This window comes from Mauremys reevesii, linkage group 19, assembly GCF_016161935.1.
Source record: "Mauremys reevesii isolate NIE-2019 linkage group 19, ASM1616193v1, whole genome shotgun sequence".
Classification (NCBI taxonomy): Eukaryota; Metazoa; Chordata; order Testudines; family Geoemydidae; genus Mauremys; species Mauremys reevesii.
Genome location: NC_052641.1, coordinates 5,344,534 through 5,367,462, shown reverse-complemented (window position 1 = coordinate 5,367,462; position 22,929 = coordinate 5,344,534). Strand labels below are relative to the sequence as shown.

The 22,929-nt window shown below is 51.4% G+C and overlaps 1 protein-coding gene across 1 annotated transcript in view; it reads left to right on the top strand.

Moving 5' to 3' along the window:
• Positions 1-2,475: 2,475 nt before the first annotated feature.
• Positions 2,476-22,929, top strand: part of LOC120386933 (cholesterol 7-desaturase nvd-like) — a 42,781-nt gene continuing 22,327 nt past the window's right edge. Inside the window, exon 1 of the mRNA XM_039506994.1 lies at positions 2,476-2,830. Within this exon, the coding sequence (XP_039362928.1) occupies positions 2,476-2,830 (355 nt within the window). The remainder of the gene's footprint in view (positions 2,831-22,929) is intronic.

The window sequence follows — 22,929 nt, the reverse complement described above, 5'->3', positions numbered from 1 at the left end:
CTTTAACTTGGCAGGATCTTGGCATAGCTAATGGCAAGCAAGAAAGTTTTGGGCTCTGCTGCCACTGACAATATGAAGGGCATTGAAGCATCAGACTTAGTGAGTTACAGAGTCGTGAAGTCAGGAAAACCTCACCAGAGCAGAGGAGCTAACAGTACCTGGGGCTGCAGCGCTCTGCTTGAAGAGAAGGCCCAAAATTAATTCAGTTAATGCCGTTATCAAACAACGCAGTGTCACGGCGAAGTGATGACTTGGCCAAGGATGTCCTAACTCAATTACTAAACCATGTTACCAGCAGCCAGTACTTTGCTCTGCAGTGGGACAGATCCACGGACGTGGCAGGCTTAGCTCACCTTTTGGTGTACGTGCGGTACCTTTATACGGGAGGATATTTTGGTTTGCCAGTCACTGTCTACCAGAACAACAGCTGAGGAGATTTTCCGATTGCTTGACAGCTTCATAAATCAACATAGCACCTGGTCACGATGTATTGGCATCAGCACTGATGGAGCAAAGCCAATGACTGGCAGGCAGAGTGGAGTAGTGACACGTATCAGAGCAGATGCTCCCAAGGCAATGTGGGTGCTTTGCAGTATACATAGGGAAGTGCTTGCTGCCAAAAGGATGCCTAGAGGTGCTGGACAATGCTGTGAACAGGGTAAACTTTACAAAGGCTTGACTCGAATTCCAGAATGGTTTCTGCTCTGTGGAATGAGACAGGAAGCGAGCATGTCAACCCGTGGCTCCACACGGAGGTGCGATGACTGTCACAGTGCACATAACATAGGGTTATTATGGGCCTACCTTCAGAGAATGTTTATGTGTATCTGGGTCTCACACTCCCCCTCTAAACCCCCGTTTGCTGCTCCTGTTGCTAGCTCCTCTGGTCACTTATGAGTTGGTTTTTTAAATCCGTTCTCCCTGAGTTAGCACCGCCCCCTTGCCAAGGGGACCCAAAGGGATTGGGGATCAAAGGATGGCAGGGTAGAGCCTGCTTAGGAAGCTCTCGGCCTGCCCTAGCAGGCCACTAGGCTCAGCACACCCACAGGGGAACCCAGCCAGGAGCTGTCTTTACACAAACACGAACAATTCCAGCCCAAGTGAAATGTGACGACTTCCATGGGGAGGCGAGCAGGGGCATTCAGTGTTATTCTGCTGGGACTCTATTGTCAGCAAGCCTGGTGCAATGCTGGCACCGTGGAGTGGCTAGTTCCAATGCATTCCCAGTGTGAGAGGTGACAAGGGAGTACAGAACTCTGGAGGCTGCGAAAGAGAGACAAGGGAGGCCTTGCCAGTCTGAAAGGGTGCGGGAAACAGCCAGGGGACAAACCCTTCTCCATTGATAAGCACCAACTCCTCTGTGTCCCAAGCAGCAGGCCCAGCAGAGCAGGTTTCCAGGGGTCCTGTTTCAGCAGAGACGGCAGAGCAAGGCAGCTGGTTAGAGGAAAGGAGAACAGCTGGGTCACAAAAGGGGGCACTTGGGCAGGGGTTAACCCCAGGCACAAACCTCTGCCTAGATGCAGGGAAAGGTGGGATGTATTAGGGTAGGGTGCTAGGTGCGCTGCAGACAGAAGGCTAGACAGTCCCTGCCCCAACAAGGGCACAGTCTACACAGCCCGAAGGTGGGCAGGGGCCTACATCTCGCCCAAGGCCATGGGGGAATAGAACCCAGGTGTCCCGAGTATCAATCTGCTGCCTTAGCAACTGGATCCCCAAACCCAAAGCAGCAGGTAGGAGGAAGAGCCCCCAGATGGGCAGGGGGCTGGGAGCCAGAACGCCTGGTTCTGGTGGAGCTCTGGATGAGCTGCTGGTGCCTGCGGCCAGTCACTTCTGCCCTCTGTGCCTGTAGGGCAAAGGAGAACCACCCCTGCTGGTGAGGCCGGGCTGCAGGCTCCAGTACAGGGCCCCGGAGCTAGGCCTGCGACGGCAGTTCAGCCCCTGCTCACATTAGGGGGGACGGGCAGGGTCATGCGGATCCCCCTGCCGGGTGTAGCCAGGTGGTCGCAGAGAAAGGGGGAAGTTATGGCTTTGATGGGACCAACTTCTGCTGGGCCAGGCAGGGGCGCTGGAACCATGTGTAGAGTGGGGGAGCTGAGAGCCCTGGAACCCAACGGGAACCCCTGTCTGTGATGGAAACCAGGGGGGCGGCAGCTCCCCAACCCCCCCAGTTCCAGCACCTCTCTAGGGGATCCCGGGGCAGCCGGGCCCCCCACGTCTGACTCGCCCAGCCCCGGGCAGGGACTTGCTGCGCTGCTCTGAGCTCCCCGGGGCAGGCCAGCCCCGGAGCCCCCGGCGCGCACGGGCTGCTCGCTGCCCCCAGCAGGGCCGGACGCCTCCGCCTGGGGAGCCCGCCGCGGCCGGGGAGGCTGCCGGCCCCGCTCTGCCGGAGGGACCGGTCGGGCTGGAGCCGCGCCAGCCCCCGCCCCCGGCAGGCAGGTATAAGGGCGGCGGGGCGGGCGGGCAGAGCGCGGCGCGATGGGGCTGTGGCCGTCCCGGAGCCTGGCGCTGGCGCTGCTGGGCGCCGCCGGGGCGCTGCTCCTGCTGCCCGCCGCGGACCCCGGGAGCTGGGGCCGGGCGCTGCCCCCGCTGCTGCTGCTGGCCGGGGGCGCCGCCCTGCTCCGCCTGTGCGCCCGGCCCCTGGCCCTGCGGCGCGCCCCGGAGCGCGTGGGCTACCTCCCGGAGCCGGGCTGCAGCCGCCGCCAGGCCGCCCGCCGGGCGCGCCGGAGCCGCAGGGCCGGGGAGCTGCCGCCCCTCTACCCCAACGGCTGGTTCCGGCTGCTGGACTCGCCCGGGCTGCCCCGCGGCGGGGTGCGCAGCCTGGCGGCGCTGGGTGAGTGCGGGGCCGGGGGTGCAGCGAGCCGGGCTCGCCCGGGGCCAGGCAGAACTTCGGGGGTGCGGCCGCTGGTAGCATCCCGGGGCTGGCTGGGGCGGGGCCCTTCTGCGGGTCAGGGGGGTGCAGAATTCACGTGCCCCGTTGGCCGCTGGGGGGGCTGCAAAGCGAGCCTGCCCCTCGTCATCCCTCGCAGCTCCAGCCCCTTGGCTCTCACCGGGGTGTCAAGTGACATGCCCAGGTACCCCCCGCTGCCTGTCCTGGCCACCAGCACCAGACAGGCCTGTGGCAGCAGGGGTGGGTGCTCCTGATTTCAGTGTGGGGGGGACAGGGCTTCATTTGTGCCGCGGCTGAGCCCCCAGCACCTCGGGGCCTGGCAGTTTGTAGCCCTGGCATCAGCGGTGGCTCCAGGCACCAGCACTCCAAGCAGGTGCCTGGGGCGACAAGCCACGGGGAGCGCCCTGCTGGTCCATGTGAGTGCAGCAGGCAGGCTGCCTTCCGTCGCACCTGCGGGAGGTCCCTGGTCGCACGGATTTGGCAGCAATATGGCGGTGGGTACGCCGAATCCGCGGGACCAGTGGACCTCCCACAGGCGCGCTGCCGAAGGCAGCCTGCCTGCCGTGCTTGGGGTGGCAAAAAAGCTAGAGCTGCCCCTGCCTGGCACCTCGGGGCCTGGCAGTTTGTAGCCCTGGCACCTCGGGGCCTGCTGCATCAGTTGTGAAAGTAAAAACAATTGTTTGAGTCCCAGCACCTAATTGCTTGAGCCCCACACTTCTTTCACTACAAGTTAAGCACTGGTGGGGGGACATCTGCCAGTGGGGTCCCAGTGGCTGCTTAGGCCTCTGGAAGCTCTTGGATTGATCTGAAGGATAACTTGCCAAACACAGTCTTTCGGGAGCACTTGCAGGGATCATTGCCTGTGTGGCTAATAACAATTCACTGAGGTTTGCGTTGCTACCACAAAATTATCAACATACGAGTTGGTTAGAGCCAAGAAAACGGTGGAATTTTTCAGACCTAGTTAGTAAACTTTTCTGTCCTAAACTGAAACTTGCTGAAGAACAACACTCTCTGCGCATTGAATAAAAAGGGGAGAAAAGTCTGATGTTCATCTTGGAATTTGCGTACCATTGCTAGTTGGACTAGCTTATTGTACATCATCTGTAGGCAGCCTGGTACTTTGCAGATGGTCCCTTCTTAGATCAGACTGTTGTGCACTGTTCCTGACAGTACCTGCAGTTTGCAAGTAATGTCTGACCGTAGTGGTAATTTGTGGCTGGTGCCGGACCGTTGTGCACATGTGTTGACCAGACTGGAAGTCTGATGTCTGTCCCAGCCTGAGTAGATATGACGAGCACGTTTCTAAGATGGCATGAAAATGAGCAGACGCTCCCTGCTGGCATGGGGTTGAGTGAGCTCCTAGCATGATTTGCTGACATTTGCTCTGGCTGGTTTGCTGTACTCGCTCCAGGTGTGTGTGAAGAAGTAGGTTGCCCATGCTTCCTTGCCATGCATGCTCCTAGTCAGGTGTGCACTTTGCATGCATTCCCTTTGCTCCTGGGGGAATTCTGCACCGCAATATTTTAAAATTCTGCAAATGTTATTTGTCAGTAAATAAATGTGGAGGCTGCAGCCTGGCACTGGGGAGCACAGGCCACTGGCTGCATGGAGATGGGAGATCACCCTGCAGATTCCCCCCACCCCTGCCCCGGGACATGGAATTGACGGTGAGACTGCACCTCACCCTGACACAGTGCATGGGCCAGACCTGCCCCAGAAACATCCTCCATGCCAGATGCACCAGGTGTGGGCAGGCAGGCTCAGCCCAGCAGGATCCAAGTGTGGGGGGGATCCAGGTGTGGGGTGAGGGTTCTGCATGAGGCAGTCTGGGTGCAGGTGGCTCAGGAGGGTCTGAGTGGTGGTGGGGTTCTGGATGCACAGGGGCTTGTTCAGGGTTCTGGGTGCTCAGCTGGTGAAGGTGGTTGGGGCTCAGCAAGGGGGGTCTGGGGCTTGGCAGGGGTGGTCTGGGTGCTGGTGGAGTGGGGCTTGGTGAGGTGGGGGTCCAGGTGTGCAGGGCTCATCCAGTGGTCCAAGTGCAAGAGGGTGTGGCTCCTCAGGGTGGGGTGGTTCAGTGGGGGTGGTGTGAGTACAGGGGCGTCTGGATGCAGGGGGAATGGGGCTCAGTGGGGGGTCTGGGAGTGGGGCTCGGTAGGGGACTCGACGGGTATGGGGGGGGTCTGGATTCACAGGGGTTGGGTGCATGGGGAAGCAGGATGAGGGTGGGGTGCAGAGATGGACAAAATGGTGTTGGCTTTCCACTGCCTGCAAACATTCTAGCTAAAAGAAGTTTTGGGAGGACAGTGAGGCATTGGGAATTACCATCTGTTACCCAAGCACGCTAATAGCAAGTTTAATCCTGATCATATTGAATTCCTAGCTGATTACATGCCTGTAGACGAGATTGTGTACTTCATAAAGCAGGGGCAGTGTAACCTTGGCTCAAAAGGAGATGATTGCAAATCAAAGACCATGGATGGTCTAGCTGATCTGATAACGAATAAAAATTATTTTGACAAGCTCAGACTGGCTGCTTCATAATCAAAGGATTATGCAGAAAGAAGTAAAAATGGAAAAGGTGGATGTGGTTAAATTAATCCCAACTGAAACATGCTCCTGCAGATCTTCTCAAACATGTTGCCCCATCCTGGCTGCGCAGAAGTTAATAGGTAAATATGCAAATGGGAAGAGGGTAGTGTAGTCTGAAAAAAATCAGGACAAATGCAAGAAAAGGCAAATCTGGAAGGAAGAAAACACGACCAAAGGATGATCTGCAGACACAGGTGATGGTGGATTCCATTCTGATGAGTGAGAACAGAATTGATGCTGCACAAGAAACATCAAAACAGTGGAAAAACATGACAAGGGGATGAGCCCATATAAATCTGTTCCCAAGCAAAAAAAGTCTGTCCTCCTTTGCACTGGGATCCAGGAACACCACCGTTTTCAAGGTCTCCCCAAACAAACTGACAGTTCTGTCAGAATCCCTAATAAGATATCTACCCATGAAGAGTATTCAAGAATAGAACATTTTACATTAATGTTGAAGACATGAAGTCTCTCTTGGACACAACTGGCTGTGATTTCCGCCATGAATATCTACAAGCACAAGTGTGGTGCTCAAAAGTGCAAGCTATAGCAAGCCCATCTCCTGAAGATCGGAAAGTGTGAGTGTGCTACAGAGTTTCAAGGAACATGCGAAGTCTGACTATGTTCCTAGTGAACAATCTGCAGACATTTCTGCTCGCCCTTCTGAGCCTCCCTTAGCTAGTGAGGATGCTGATTTGGGTTTGTCAGACTTCAAAGTCCTTGACTCTGTAACTGACCTAAACATTGGATTGTTGGGTGCTGGAGTCTCTGATTCTGGGACAGAAAGTGGCCGGTTGGTTGCCCGTGTAATTGTTAGGGATGTTGACACTGAAAGCATGCAGCAGAATTTTGAGTTTGATAATACAAGTTGGATCTGCCTTGGCAGATTCTGTTTGCTGTCTTTTGGTAGAAAAGAACAATTAATTAAGAACAAGACATTTCACCTAGCAAACACAAAGGAAGTATTAAAATGTGGTTCTTTGTCACAACTCTTCATGGAGGGTTACACCAGCAATCCTAGCTGATGTACAGTTTGACTTTTGCCTCGTTGTTCTGTTTCACTTGTTTGCTTTTTCCAGCCAAATTCCTCATCTTCCTTTGCAAACTATAAAGCTAGGGGCACAACCTTTCTCCGCTTTAGCGAACAAGTAGGACAACATGAACATTCAAAGGAACACATGGAAGCAATCACTCACTGGATGGAACTTGCAGAATGGTTGGAAAAGGGTCATACAACTGACAGATATGGTCACCTGTATCAGATGTCTCAGGGCATATGCCATAATATTTTGTCATCTCCTGAATATTTTGCTACAGGTTCACACAAGAAATTAGACAAGTCTTGTAATGGTAGATTGTTGGGATTAGTAGAATTGCTTGCAAGGTATGACAGTGTGTTAGGAGATCCTGAGTAAGCTATAAAGACCTGTACCACAATGGTGATGTACTTACCAAATTGAATTCAAAATGAGTTTATTGGTAGTATCCCAAGAAAGGTTAGACAGAATATAGAAGCATTTAACGTCCCTAACTGTACTCTGGACCACGCCTGAACAGAACAAATGTCTCTTATTAAGGTATGCTGAGGTTTTGAAGTTGAGAGCTTTGTAGATATCATTGATATCCACAGCAAAACAGGGCAAAGTGTTATGGAGGTTATTTTAGAGAAGCTGAAAAACAGATGGTGTAGATATTGCTGATTGCAGGGGGGAAGCTAGGACAGTGGAACTCACATGGCTGCCGCACACAAAGGTGTTCAAAATTGAATTCAGCAGCGAAATCAATATGCGTCTTTTGTTCTATACGCTGCCCATTCACTGAATCTTGTTGGAGAACAACCATTGCAGCATCTTCTCCAAGTTGTTCTATTTCTTTTGAATTGTCCAAAGACTGTATACCCTTTTCTCTGCTTCTACGAGTCTTTGGGATGTTCTGAAAACGCAAACCACCATTATATTAAAATACCAAAATATGACAAGATGGTAGAGCAAAGGTAGAGGCAATCCATCCACTACGTAATCAGATTGAGGATGTTTTTGGTGCATTAGATGAGATCAAGGCTTCACACAATCTTTACACCAGAACTTAAGCTGGAAGCTGGTAGCTTGAGAACAAAAAATTCAAAGTTTACGTTTGTTTGGCTGAAATGTGGGTTAGTATCATATCAAATTAAAGTTCTGTGCAAAAAATTGCAGCGTGTGGAACTTGAGAGTCAAATGGCTCACGGTTTACTTGGTGGCCTTCAAGCCACTTTATTGGAGTTAATCTTCTGAGTTCATAGCTGTGAAGCCATAGCTTCCTTACACGCAGAAAAGTTAGGAATATCCGCACCGTTCAAAGAGAACCAGTTTTGAAGGAGGAAAGTTAATGCCAAGTGAACTTGCAAAGGACAAATGGTCATCAGATCCTGAAAAAGTTTTTGAATGAGATGTTTTCAACCCCCTCTTAGACACAATATTAACACAATTGGATAGGATGTATAAGTACATTGGAGTCAATGAAAATGTCGCTTTTTTTTTTGATGGGCAACAAACTGAAAAGTATCACCAGCAAAGACTTAAAGAAATGTGCTCTCTGCTTGCTAAGTTTCTACCCTAAGTAGGGTGACCAGATGTCCTGATTTTATAGGGAGAGTCCCAATTTTGGGGTCTTTTTCTTATATAGGCTCCTATTACCCCTCACCCCCTGTCCCGATTTTTCACACTTGCTGTCTGGTCACCCTAACCCTAAGGATTTAAACTCTGAGGGTTTTTGAGATTGAGCTCTTCACTTGTTTCTGCAAGCAAATCTTTAAGGATGATTTAGAAAGGGAAGCATGAATTGATCTCCTTAGCCACTTTCACAAAAGGTCTTTACACGTGAGTTTTCCTACCACAGAAACAGCACTGAGGGTTTTTTTTTCTGTCTTCCTGTAACCATGACTGCTAATGAAAGACATTTCAGCAAGCTAAAGTTAAGATCTAGCTCAAATGTCTGTGGGACAGGAAAGGTTAAGTGATCTGGCAGTTATTCCTGCAGGGAATTCAGAAGCAAGACAGAATGGGTTGAGCTAATTAATGAGATTCCTAGCCTTCTCGGAAGCAAAGTCCCTTTGTAAAAGTACTTTAGTAGTGGTTGTGGGGTGGTGGCGGGGGGGGCGGGGGTGGATTTGAGGCTGATAATACGTCATATTTTCTTGCACAGAAGGTGGTACAATATTAATAGTTAGTTTTTAACTGAGTTCTGACAAGTATTGAGTCTTTCTAAGGTGACTCTGTATTAGACAGGCCTATGCATTTATTTTTATTGTCCCTTAACTTTGGGAGTATGTGGATCTGGATAATTTAAATCAATAGTTCTCATTCTGTTTAGTACATCGGTGTATTAAAGGTTGGTTTGGCCACGTTTCCAGTAGTATTACGTTCTCACTTAGTTTTATTATATGCACTATATTTTTTGTTCTCGGTGCAATGTCAGAACCAAGTAGTCTAGATAGTTTTTATTAATAATTAACCCTTTATTGCCTGGAATGGATAGTTAAAAGTCAGTTCAGCTGTTTTTTTCCAGAAGCATTACCTTGCGCTCTCAGTTATATTCCATATATCATTTTTTTTCCTCTGTGCCATGTTGAAACCAAATATTCTGGGCGGTTTTATTACTAAAGCTATTTATTGCCCAGAACGGGCACTCGAAAGTTGGCTCAGAAGAGTTTTTCTATAGTATCATATTGTTCTCAGTTACTTGTTGTTCTCAGTTACTTGTGTTATCTGTATCATTTCATTCTCTGTGCAACTTTGGAACTCAGTGTTACAAGTGGTTTTAGTAATGAAGCTATTTATTGCCTGGAATGACCAGTTAAAGGTGGATTCAACCAGATTTTCCCATTAACACTGTATTCTCACCCACTTGTATTATATGTATAATTTTTGTAGTTCAACTTTGGAACAGACTGTTCCAAGTGCTTATTGGTGGTTAAAAAGGGTTCTGGGCCAGAACGGGTTACTCACTGGGTGCTATTAATTGACTCTCATTCCTAGAATATTTTTCTCAAGATTGTCTGTCTAACTCTATCCACTGCCTTCAAAATCAGGTTTCTTTACTAAAATGCTGTTCTGGGCCATTCCAACTCGTTCTGGATTTTACCCCCTTCTGGAATGACCAGACTGGATCAAAGCCCAGGTCCATCTAGGCCAGTGTCCTGTCTGTGGCAGTGGCCAACGCCAGATGCTTCTGAGGAAGGTATAAGAGTCCTGTACTAACAGATGTGGAATAACTTGCCTCCAACTTTCATCTCTTTGTTGGAGATTGCCCTGAAGCAGGAGTTAACACCCTTCCAAATTCAGTTGTTCATTATAACTCTGGATAATCTTAGTCCCATATAAACAATCACTTTTTGAAGCTTCAATTCTTGGCCTCTGTGACTTCCTGAAGAATTTAGGGCCATGACAACATCGAGAGAGGCATTTTAGCCTCACTTTAGTAGATGAGAGCTGAGGCACCAGGTATAAGTGTCCACTGCCTGGAGGAGCCCCTGTGACCAGCCGCCTTCCTTTCTGACCATGGAGACTGCAGGTGCCCTATAAAACCTCCTCAGCAAACCGAGGCTGCAGCAGTGAGACCAGCAAAAGTCCTGGCTCTTCCTTCTCATCCTGTTCTGGTTTCCTGCCACCCACAGTCCTCAGCCTGACTCCATATGCGCTAAATTAAGCAATTTTAATTAAACTTGACAAATTTGTGCTGGAGCCAGCAGATTGATGGGTTGATAAGCCTGTTGCTCCACCCTCAGCCTCTGGGTCTTCTGGGTGGATAACATGAAAACTTTCAACTGTTCCTAAGGAACCGAATTGGGAATACAGAGACCAAAAGGACAAACACATCAGGCACTGGACCTACAAGGAATTGACACCACGCCTCACTTCCAGGTGCCTAGAAAATCACTGGGATTCACAAAGCCTGAGTTAGGCCCCTGGCCTCCTTGTACAGTGAATGGGGAGAGGGAGGCACCTCAGAATGGGATTCGCAGCAGGCTACCCAGCTCCTCACCTCACCTAACCAGTAGGAGATGCCCAGGTGAGGGGGTGTGTCCTGAGCCCCACTCCCCTCAGGGAGTTCAGCACCTAATTCGGGGCTGCAGGTCTCTGCTTAGGATTCTGTGGCAAACCCTCTCTTGGCAATAGATGCTTCTGCTGCTTCTGCAAGAAGCTGGGGATGGGGGAGAGACTTAGAGCAGGGGGACTGGATCTTGGGTCTCCCACACTATCTTCCCCCAGTTCATGCATTGCTCTGGGGCTGGAGCATCTGGATGTCTGGCGTGGGACTGCAGTGCGCACGCACTGAGATGGAAACCTAGGGACCATGGGACCTATTACTGCAAAAACATAGGTGCCAAGTGACTTTAGTGCCTACGGGGCTCCTGGGCTGCTGAGCGGGGGTGCTGATTCTGGGATTTAGGTTCCTAAAGTGGCAGTTACACACTGAAGTCCATCTGTGAATCCAGTCCCTGAATTCTAGTCACTAAAAGATCCCACCCTCAGGACCAAGGTTTCTAAAAGTTTCTTAATATTAAAGTAAAACTCTGTCTGTAGGACACTGACTTTCTCAGTTGGGCTTTTAGCAATCGGTGGCAGAAGTTTGAAGGAAATCTGCCCCCTAGAGGCGCTTTCTTGAGAAGAATACAGAACACTCCCTTCCGCCCCCATTCACACACTCCACACCAAATCTTACTTGGTTTCTAATCTGGACTTGCTTTCATCAAAGGAACCAAACAGCCATGGGCCTAGTGGCTTCACTGCAGTTTCCTTGACTTGGGTTTCTACTTGGTCATTCTAGTGGACTCCAGGCCAGTACCAGGCTTTCCCAAGGAGAGAGCTTGTCTGCATGGTGATTTAGTGTGCGGCAAGGCGGGTTGGGACGCTAGATTGTTGTACACTAACTGGCCATATGGACCCTGCCGCTTCACACTAAAAGTCCTGCACTACGTCAGAGCACCCAGCGCTGTGGTAACATGCCCTAGGAAATGCTTGGTGCACAGCAGCAGAGTCCCCGTGGGCCAGTCCCTGCTCCACAGGCTGATGTGCTGTAGAAGTCACAGCCCTCCAGGGTGGACTAATGCGCTGGTTAGACAAGCCCTCGGGCTTGGTTTCTGTATATGGGAGATTCGGCAGCTTCCTCCCGCAAGACGCTTAGAGCCATGAAGGTGGAGAACATGTGATCGACAGGTCAGATATATTAGTTTTAGAGGATTTAAAAAAAAAAAAAAAATACTGTCCAAGGCCCATTACAGTTCTAAGGGCACCAGGTAGTAAAGCGAACATTTCCCCAGGCCTTTAAGTTAAACAGAGTGACTGTGTGTGGACTAACTCCTACGCCAAGGGGGTGTAAGCTGGCTACAGAGGCTTGATGTGCAGAGCCAGATTAACTCTCCTATGGGCCCAGGGATATTAGATTTTGTGGAGCCCCTGTATACAAGTCTTTTTCCTGGGCGGGAGTTTGGGTGCAGGAGGGGTTGGGGCAGGGGATTGGGGTGCAGGAGGAGGTGCGGGGTCTGGGAGGGAGTTTGGGTGCGGGAGGGGTGGGGACAGGGGTTGGGGTGCAGGAGGGGGTGCTGGCTCTGGGAGGGGGTTTGGGTGCGGGAGGGGTGGGGACAGGGATTGGGGTGCAGGAGGGGTGCGGGGTCTGGGAGGGAGTTTGGTGCAGGAGGGGTTGGGCACAGGGGATTGGGGTGCAGGAGGGGGTGCGGGGTCTGGGAGGGAGTTTGGGTGCCGGCGGGGTTGGGGCAGGGGATTGGGGTGCAGGAGGGGCTGCGGGGTCTGGGAGGGAGTTTGGGTGCAGGAGGGGTTGGGGCAGGGGATTGGGGTGCAGGAGGGTGCGGGGTCTGGGAAGGAGTTTGGGTGCAGGAGGGGTTGGGGCAGGGATTGGGGTGCAGGAGGGGTGCAGGGTCTGGTAGGGCGTTTGGGTGCAGGAGGGGTTGGGGCAGGGGATTGGGGTGCAGGAGGGGGTGCGGGGTCTGGGAGGGAGTTTGGGTGCAGGAGGGGTTGGGGCAGGGGATTGGGGTGCAGGAGGGGGTGCAGGGTCTGGGAGGGAGTTTGGGTGCACAAGGGGGTCTGACCTGGGGTTGGGGTGAAGGAGGGGGTGCGAGGTGCAGGCTCTGGCCAGGAGGTGCTTACCACAGGCAGCTCCTGGCCGGTGGCACAACAGGGCTCAGGCAGGCTGCCTGCCTGCCCTGGCCCCACGCGGCTCCTGGAAGTGGCCAGATGCTGGCACATCTCTGTGCACCCCTGGGGGGAGGGGGACCGCTTGTCTCCCTGCGCTGCCCATGCCTGCAAGCGCCGCCCCCGTAGCTCCCATTGGCTGTGGGGATGGTGCTCGGGGCGGGGGCAGCGTGCGGAGCTGCCTCCCTCCCCTGCCAGGGGCCGCAGAGATGTGCCACTAGCCAGTCACTTCCGGGAGCGGCATGGGGCCAGGGCAGGCAGGCAGCCTGAGCACCCCTGTTAGCAGTCCAGAGATCGCAGCCTGTGATTTATTTTTGCGGGTCCCTCCTTAAGCCAGAGCCCTGGGCTACAGTCCCTAAAGCCCCTGCCTTAATCAGGCCCTGTTGACGGGGCAATGCAGTGCTCAGCTGTGCTCAGCATAGCTCATGGTGTAACTGAGGCCAGGATCTGGCCCTGCTAGCTGTGAATTACTTCGGTCTGACTCCTGAGCCAGAACAGAATCCCAGTTCTGTGATGCCAGCAGGGCACGGCAAGGGGGAAGAAACAAATTCACTCATGGCTAAATGAGCCTCCCCGACTTCATGTTAGACGGGCCAGTGTTACACACTCGCTCTCCAGAGCAACTTTCGGACGGCCTGAGCTGAACTTGCAGTGACAGATGCTACCTTCCATCTTCAGGGCAGTGGAAGCAGCGGGGAGATAATGGCTCCAGTAGACTGCCCAAGGCCAGGGGATTCCCTTGGAGTGCGGTTGGTATGTGGGGTACGGGGAGAGCTCAGAGACCTACCCTTGCTGGGCTGGGAGAGCGCACTCGGTGCAGCAGTCCGGAGCCAGACGGTCGCTTCCCTTTCAGAGTATCAGGCTGGGCAAAGCACTCAAAGCAGAGACAGCGAGGAGCGAGGCTGCAGTGGGAGGGAGGCTAGAACCTACTGAGACAGCTCGGCAAAGCTCAGGCACCATGTGCTGGGAGGAGAGGCTCAAACTTGGTCAGTCAGACACTCTGTGAGAGGAATAATTGCTGCACTGCTAGTCTCAGTGGAACGGTCCCATCTCGAATACAAGTCGCTAGGTGGGTTTTGTTGGCTCTTCCTGGGGTAAAGCTCACATCCCGTCTCCTTACTTCAGTCTGTGTGGAGTGGTGTTGTGCTCCCAAGAGCTCTCAGAGTGGCAATAGCATCTCTATTCCCTGCACCTAGGGACAGGAAGCTGTCAGGATACTGGTCCCTGTAGAGACCGATCAGAACGGAACCAGCTCTTTTCCTGGCGTGTGAGTTGTTTTTTGCTTAGCCCAGGTAGCAGAGCAAGAGAGGCTGGTCAAGGAAAGGGAGTTGACTCTAGGACAGATCATGTAGCACCTGTAAGAGAGCGTGAAAGGGAGAGCACACGGATCTGCCTCTTATCCCCAGCTGCTCCCTTGTGCACCTTCAGCGGGGGCCAGGCAGAGCTGAACTCTTTGTACTTGGGCAGTACAAGGAGCCTGCCGAGGCAGGAAAGCAAGACTCTGGAAGGTGGGAGGTATGGAGTGAGAGTTGAACCCAGCCCTGCCTGCATCCCAGCCAACAGAAATGGCCAGACAGAGAAGCAAGAGCATGCTTTCCCCTTGCACAGGGTGATGTGGCACCGGTGCCTTCACACCGCCAAGCAGCCTTGTCCCTTGGCACAGAATAGCCTTTCTTCCCCATTGAGCCTGCTCCCAGACCCCCTCTCTTTGCCACTCTAGGCCAATGGTCCCCAACCTTTTTCTTCTGGTGGGCGCCAGATGACGAGCCATGGAGGACCGTGGCAGCGGATGAACATCTGCTGAAATTCCGCTGACAAGTGGCAAGCTCAATAGGTGTCGCCGCCAACAAGTAGCGTCATCGCTGAAATATCAGCAGCGATGCCTCTGGGTGATGCAGCTTGTCGGTGGCATTTCATAGAATCATAGATGATTAGGGTTGGAAGGGACCTCAATAGATCATCTAGTCCAACCCCCTGCTCAAAGCAGGGCCAATCCCCAAATGCCCCCCTCAAGGATTGAACTCACAACCCTGGGTTTAGCAGGCCAATACTCAAACCACTGAGCTATCCCTCCCCCCATTTCAGCAGATGCTCGTCTGCCGGCCAGTACACGGGTGCACTTAGACGCCCCGGCGGGCGCCATGGCAGGGACCCCTGCTCTAAGCCGATGTTTCTGCCGTGGAAGCAGCTCTAAAATATGTGCCAGAGTAACAGTTCAGTTAACCGCTCTGTGTAGTTACATGGATCCTTCCAGTCCCTATACATGACTGGCTAGGGCCAGCATGGCCCCAGAATTAAACAAAGGGCATGTCAACCACTATGGATTTATTGACTGACTACTGATTGTAACTGTTGCCCACTCCCCTAGGCCTAGGAATCTGCTGCTTACAGTCCTGCTTGTCTCTTACAACCGTATTTTGGGTTCCTATAGTGATCATTTGGGTTTTGTTCCTAACACACACTCACACTCACACTCACACTCTCTCTCTCTCTCTCTCTCTCCATCACCTGGGATAATCCTCATGCTGCTCCCTAATGGCTCAGGGTCTAATATACTGATCACCTGACCTTGGGCCTGTACTTATTCTATCAGTTACTGTCGGTCCGTATACTTGGAGTCAAACTTGAAGCAGTCGTCTATGCTGTCATGAGCTGTGCTGCTTAAACTCCTAATCATAGTCCCTGATTAAACAGGAAGGGGAAAAGCAGGTATGTGAACTTGGCATTGCATGTGCTGTCACTGATGGCTACACAATAAAACTCTCCTGAAAAGATCTGGCTCCTGATACTATGGACCAGATTCTGCACTCGGATCCAGTTAACTCACTGATGTCACTGTGGCGCCGTAGGTATAAAGAGGGGCAGGACGTGGCTGCCTAGCGAGCTCTGATCTTTCATGAGGTATGTCTTAGTTTCTAGCAGTCATTAGCGTGACCTGGTTTCAGAATACACAGAAACTGACAACAATCCTGTTAACTGAACTACGAGGAAACGGGTGGGTAAAAGGAGACCTCTGAATGCTCCTGCTTTAACTGTGTTGTGGTAGAGCCTGTTCTTTTTGGTTGAATGCTGCCATAGCAACAGTGCAACCAAGCCTGACGTGGGATGGGCTAAACACCAGCCTGAAAACGCTTGCCCAGTCAAGTTCCGGTGTTCTCTGGCACATCCCTCAGACGCTGGAGATCTGCCCTGCACGGCCTTGACTACACACTCCATTCTTCGCATTACCCCGCTGCCTTTTCTGGAGGCTGGAGTGCACAGCTCTGATGCTCTTTCTGACAGGATACTCCCTAGAATTGCAAGGGTGCTGGCCAGCCTAACCTTTCCTGAGTCTCCCATGGGCTAGCGTAAGTGGAAATAAAAGACAGAGGAAAACCACCAACCCTAATGTTGACAGCTGGAGCATAACACAGCCCCCAAAGTGCTTAGCAGCAACCTGCCTGTTGCTCCTGTCAGCTGTTCCCCATTGACTAGTGGGTCACTTGAGGTTCTGGTGCTCTTCCACATCCTCCATGGGCTTGGCCCAAATCACTTGACCTGTTCCTGACCTCACAGCTGCTCTGTTAACACTGGAGCAATGAAATTGCCAACCTCAAGAGTGAGACTTACGTGCACAGCAGTTGGAGCTTGCTTGGCAACTGGCCCACAAACCTGGAACTCTGAAGAGATCAGGCTAGTCATGAACCTCGCCACCTTCCAAGCAAAAGGCAGAAACAGCCTGGCCGCTATCAGCACCAAAACCAACCTCCTTTCCCTAAGACTGTCACTGGGGGTTGGAGGAAAGAGACCCTTGGTTTTTGTCAGGTGCTCAGATGCCCATTGATGAGTGCAAGCTAAGAAACTAGATAGCCACTGAAGGAAGGTTTGAGAGCTTGAATTCCTCAAGACAGGGAGACAGGAGACCTCCGTTCTTCCACTGCCCAGTGCAAGTGAAGAAAAGATTGATGCCAGTGGTGGGCTTTGGCTGCCTGGAGCATTGAAATCCAAATGGGTTCTCGCTGTCACTGGACTCTCCTTTGGCCAAAGAGGTATTGGCTTCCTAGGCTGGAACCTGTGAGAGTCTAATTGAAGTAAAAAGGCAAATGTCAGGTTTGCTTGGATAATGCAGACCTGCCCTTTATTTGCAGCTAAGGAAGTGGGAACAGAACTAACTGGACTGTGTAAAAAGAAAGAGGAAAGAGGCCAACATGATGGTGAGCACCATCTACCAGGCATGGCCTAAAAACAAACTGGTGGGCTTGACTCTTGGAACTGGAATGCCTGGACAGAGGGGTCTAACATACAGTGGAGGCGGTGCTGTGTGAAATGCGTGGCCGTGGAGAGCAGTGACAAGCTTCTGTGCATAAGGACAGCTAGACTGAAACTATAGAAACTGGTCACCAGATAGAGACTCAGACTGGAGATGAGGGAGAATGAAAACTGGACCAACTCAGGGTGTAGTAAATTTCAGAATGTTATAATCACATTGATCTTAATTAGCTGGATCTGGCAGGTAACAAACAACCAAATGCTCTTCAAGCTGTGTGGGGGGCTGCTCTACGCCCAGAAAATAGATCCTCCTCTGATAAGAAAAACCTGAATCTTATTGCTATGGAGGAATTGGTGTGGTTAAGAGCATAACAAGGAAAATGGAGGGGAAACAAGTGACAACTAGATATCTATGTACAGCACCTAGCGCAGTGGGTCCTGGTCCATGGCCCATAGGTGCTATGGTAATACAAGTAATAAGGGATCCAAAATGCAGCAGTACAAAGGTGCTGGATTTAAAGAAAGCAAAAACTGAGGAACTAAGGAAAAGCTCTATATTTGGTAAGGGAAATAAGATTGTTAGAGTGGAGAGGAGGGTTGTGGGAGGCCCAGAGAAGAAGGCCGAGGGCAAGAGGTGATCGGAGCTAGAAATGCATGACTGGGAACAAGGACATATTGCACTCTAGTCTGGCAGGGATCTTCCTCAAACTCCTTGTGAGTTGAATGTTTTACGGGTTTCGGAGCACAGTCAGTCACTGCCCACCAGTGCTTTCCACGTGCAGCCTGCAGCACATGAGTGACAATGTGCTAATTGCAGGGTTCTTATCTCCTGAAAGCAAATGTAATTGCCAGAGGAACTCCTCTTACATCCCTGCCTCTCCCGCATCTCAGCCCCGCCACGCCAGAGCTCTATCACCAAATACTTGGAATTCCCCAGGAAGCAGAAACCTTGACTAGTAGCATTCCCCTTACACCCACTGGGGGTGAACATTGGCCTGTGTAAAACAGCAGCTGGTTTTATCTCATTCCACAAGTGGCATTCTGCCCAACTCGCTGCCCTCCAGCTGGGCCTCCTCGCAGCCCCCAGCTGGTGCGGACGCAGTCCTGCTAGGCACTCAGAAGGTGGGGCAGCTGCAGGAGAGGGGGAGAAGAGGGTTGTGGGGCTGTCAGAACGGCAGGTTATCCTTGTACAGCTTTCCTTTCATTTAGCCCGGGTGGCCCAGTGTCTCTCTTAGCCTGGGCCTGGCAAAGACAGGGCCTCTTGGGCGGGAGGTGTCGAAGCATCCGTAGGGGGCAGACTGGAGGTGGTGCTAGCAGTGTAGGGAGGGTGTGGGGGGCTAGAGAGGATGGTGCCTGCCCCCGTCCAGTGAGTTGTCTCCCCTCGGTCAGAGGTCTGTGAGCTGGGAGGCGAGTCTCTCACCTCTGTGTCTGATGCTGGGACCAGTTCTCTGTGGCCCTGCAGCGCTTTACATGGGGCTGCTTGGGGACATCAGCAGGGGCAGAAAGCACCTGTCTCTGCCTGGTGGTGGCAGCGGCTGCCAGAGGGAGCACACTGGACTCCTGTCTGTTACTGCACCTCAGGCACTGAAGCCATGATGCTGACAAACACCAGGAAAGAAACCCCGCAGGTACAGAGGCAAAGGGCGGGAGAATCCCGGCCCAACGGAGCACATGGCCCTCTGGGCCCGGGGGTCTGAGGAAAGGGACCCCACCAGAGGGGAGAGACCAGTGGGAGAACACTTCAAACTCCCTGGTCACTCAATAACAGACTTAAAAGGGGCAATTCTTCAACAAAAAACCTTCAAAAACAGACTCCAACCTGAAACTGCAGAACTGGAATTAATTTGCAAACTGGACACCATCAAATTAGGCCTGAATAAAGACTGGGAGTGGCTGGGCCACTACAAAAACTAATTTCCCCCTATGGTTACTCACATCTTCTTGTCAACTCTTTGAAATGGGGCACCCTCATTACCACTACAAAAGTGATTTTTCCTCCCTTGGTATTCTACTGTGAATTCAATTGTCTCGTTAGACTGACCCCACTTGGTAAGGCAACTCCCATCTGTTCATGTCCTTTGTATATATATACCTGCTCCTGTATTTTCCACTCCATGCATCTGATGAAGTGGGTTCTAGCCCATGAAAGCTAATGCCCAAGTAAATGTGTTAGTCTCTAAGGTGCCACAAGGACTCCTGGTTGTTTTGACAGTGGCAGATAAATTCAATGTTAAATGCAATCCCAACTATACCTACCAAATGATGGTGCCTAAATTAGCTGTTACCATCAAGGAAGAGATCTTGGAGTGATTTGCAATACCCTGGGAGCACTATGTTTCCAGAGTACTGCAAATGTATAAGAATCCTTCTCACTGTGCCTGTATCATCCTGAACTCATTCTCCAGCTTCAGAAAACTTACAAATTATCTCCAGTAATCACTGGGACAGACCCAGCTGAATAACGTAGCTCTCCTTAACGTGCATCAAGACAATACCAAGGAACTAGATGAGAATAAAATTGCTGACAGTTTCATCCAGAAAGCTACAGTGAGACATAATGTTTTTAACCTGGGATGTTGGGGAAGACAACTTGTAGGTGATTGTAATGATTTTAATATACTGTAATGCATGATAATGTAATTATGTAGTTCATAATGATTGATCTTCATTAACATAGTAAGGGTACCAATGATAGCCACATCCAGTAACTAGAATATGAAAGAAGTGTATAAATATTCTGAAAATAACCTCAATAATAGTGTCAATAAGCAAGAGCTCTGTTCCTGATCAGAGAGAAGTCAGAAATCCAACTTCTAATGTGCCAGGCCAGAGCTTTCTAGGAAACGTCCTGGCTGGTGCTTTGGCTAGCAGTCGGCGTGATGGAAACCAGCGTAGTTCTTGCAAACCCGCAGCCCAACCCCCTGCCCCAGCCCAGAGCCTGCCCCCTGCACCCAAACTCCCTCCCAGAGCCTGACCTCTCACCCCTCCTGCACCCAAACTCCCTCCCAAAGCCTGCCCCCTGCAACGCCTCCTGCACCCCAGCCCACACCCTGCACCCAAACTTCCTCCGAGCCCAACCCCTCACCCCTCCCACAACCCCTCCTGCACCCCAGCCCAGAGCCCACACCCTGCACCTAAACTCCCTCCCAAAGCCTTAGGCAGGTGTGTGTGTGTGTGTGTTATGGGGGGGACTTAGACCAGTTCTGGTCACCACCAAAAATTATATAAACCAGCCCCCCCACCACCCTCCCTTCCCAAGTTAAGTTAAAGCCATTTCAGCAAGATTTGAACCTGTTTACCTCAGGGAGTCACTGGCTTAAACTTCACTGAAACCAGTTTCACTGAGGCTTAAAGCCAGGAAAGTGCCTCTATATCAGGGGTTTGCACTGATGTAATTAAAAAAGTCACCAGTGCGACTTGCCCAATGGAACAGGGCCTTGGTCTTGTAAGCAGGAGAGTCCAAATCTTGTTTTTCCTGCACGTTGTTTGCAACTTCTGGCCCTCTCGTCTGACAAGCGGCAGGGGAAGGCTGGGTTACTAGGTGGCCTGTGCTGTGCAGCCATAGTGGGCAATTGGCAGACCAGGCGCTAAAGACATTGGCCCTGTGTATTTGTACTGCACCTACCAGCGAACTCACAAGTGATGTTGCCAGAGGAGAGGACCTGAGAACTGGCAATGGCTAATCCGGGACTAGTTAGTTCCATGGCTCACCAAGCGGCTGCCTCTCTGACTTGGCCTAGCATGCTCTCAGGAGGGTCTCTCGGGCACCGAGGTAGCAGCATGGCATATTGGGTCAGGCATAGGAAGGGAAGGAGAAGGCAAGGGGTGAATGGAAGAGATGGAGGTGGGGCTGGGAGCAGGCTTGTTAAGACAGCCTTGACAAGGAGGAGCCAGGGCTGCCCAGAGGCGGGGGCAAGTGGGGCAATTTGCCCCAGGCCCCGCAGGGGCCCCGCAAGCCCTGGCCCGGTGACGGTCTGGATCTTCAGCGACATTTCGGTGGGTGGGGGGCCTCAGTGCTGCCAAAGACGTGGAGTGACTGAAGGGTCCCCCGCCGCCGAAATGCCACCAAAGACTGGGACCACCGCCGGGTGAGTACAAGCACCACATCTCCCCCACCTTGCCCCAGGCCCCCGAAATCCTCTGGGCGGCCCTGGGAGGAGCCAGGAAACTATAGACCAGACAGCCTGACTTCGATACCTGGGAAGCCACTAGAGCAACGTATTGAACATTCAGTTTGCAAACACCTGGAGGATGAAGGGGTGATCACTAGCAGCCAGCATGGATTTACCAAGAACAAATCCTGCCAAACCAGCTGGATTTCCTTCTGTGACAGAGTAACTGGTTTGGTGGATGGGGGGAATGTGGTGGACAGAATATAGTTGGACTTCAGCAAGGCTTTTGACACTGGTCCCACATGACATTCTGATAAGTTAGCTGAAGAAATGCGGGCTTGGCTGAAGTACCATGAAATGGATACATCATTGGTTAAAGAACTGCAAACAAAGAGTAACTATTAGTGGGATGATGTCAGGCTGGAGGGGGGTCTCCAGTGGGGTTCCACAGGGATCTGTTCTGGGTCCGGTGTTGCGTAACATCTTTATTGATGACCTGGATGTAGGACTAGCGAGCACACTGATCAGATTGGCAGATAACTCAAAGCTAGGGGGGTTGCCAACACGTTGGAGGCTAGAGCTACAATTCAGAGGGAACTTGCTAAACTGGAGAACTGGGCTATAGACAACAAAATGAAATTCAACAAAGACAAATGTAAGGTGCTGCACTTAGGGAAGAAAAACCAAATGCACACAAAATGGGGGATAACTGACGGCAGCAGCACTGCTGAGAAGGATCTGGGAGCTGTGGTGGATCACAACCTCAACATGAGTCAGCAACGCAATGCTGTTGCAAAAAAAGCTAATGCAATTTTAGGTTGCTTTAACAGAGGCATAGCTTGCAAATCACGGGAGGTGATAGTACCACTCTACTCGGTACTGGTTAGGTCTCAGCTGGCGTACTGTGTCCAGTTTTGATCACCAATGTATAGAAAGGATGTGGAGAAATGGAAAGGATCCAGAGGCGAGCAACAAAGATGATCAGAGGGATGGAACACAAGCTATATGAGCAAAGGCTGAAGGAACTGGGTATGTTTAGTCTGGAAAAGAAGAGATTAAAGGGGGCACGATAGCAGTCTTCAAAGACTTGAAAGGCTGCCAGAAAACAGATGGAGAAAAGTTGTTCTTTCTTGCCACAGAGGACAGGACAAGAGGCAGTGGGTTCAAACTAAAGCATAGGGGGATTAGATTAAGTCTCAGGAAAAACTTCCTAACTAAAAGAACAGTAGGACAATGGCAGGGAGGCCTAGGGAGGTTGTGGAAGCTCCTTCACTGGAAGTTTTCATAAGGAGGCTGGAGCCATCTGCCTTGGATGGGTTAGTCACAACAAATCCTGCCTCTTGGCAGGGGGTAGAGTAGAAGGCCTTTGCAGTCCCTTCTAACCCTATGATTCGATGATTCTACAGGTGTTATGCAAGGCCTTAGTATGCTACCCCATTGTGACAGCACAAGGTGGGACTCCTGCTTCACAAGCTAGTGAACTGACCTGTTCATACAATGCTCCCTCTGGCATTCTGTCTACTTCACTTCTGATGTGACGCTTTGCAGAGCTCCGTAGTTGTGTATTGGCTCTATCTAAATAACAATTGTATACGTTAAATATTAATGGCTTACGGTTTGCAAAGTGTCCCAACCACAAATTGTCACCTGCATAAACAGTGAGTCAAAGGTAACTAAGAAGAGGAGTCTGGTCTTAGAGCTGTAGTTACAGCACCGGCACAGAAAAGGTAACTATGTCTCAAGGCTTAACCTTTACCTCCAACGGACGTCTCTGCTGCTTTTATGATGTGTACAATAGAGGCCTCTGATGTACTCAGTTCTTCCTGCCGCCCTTGACTGCTCAGCTTTCCAGTCACTTGTCTCCAGTGGCATTTCTGGTGCTGGTTTGCCAGAGGAGACAAGA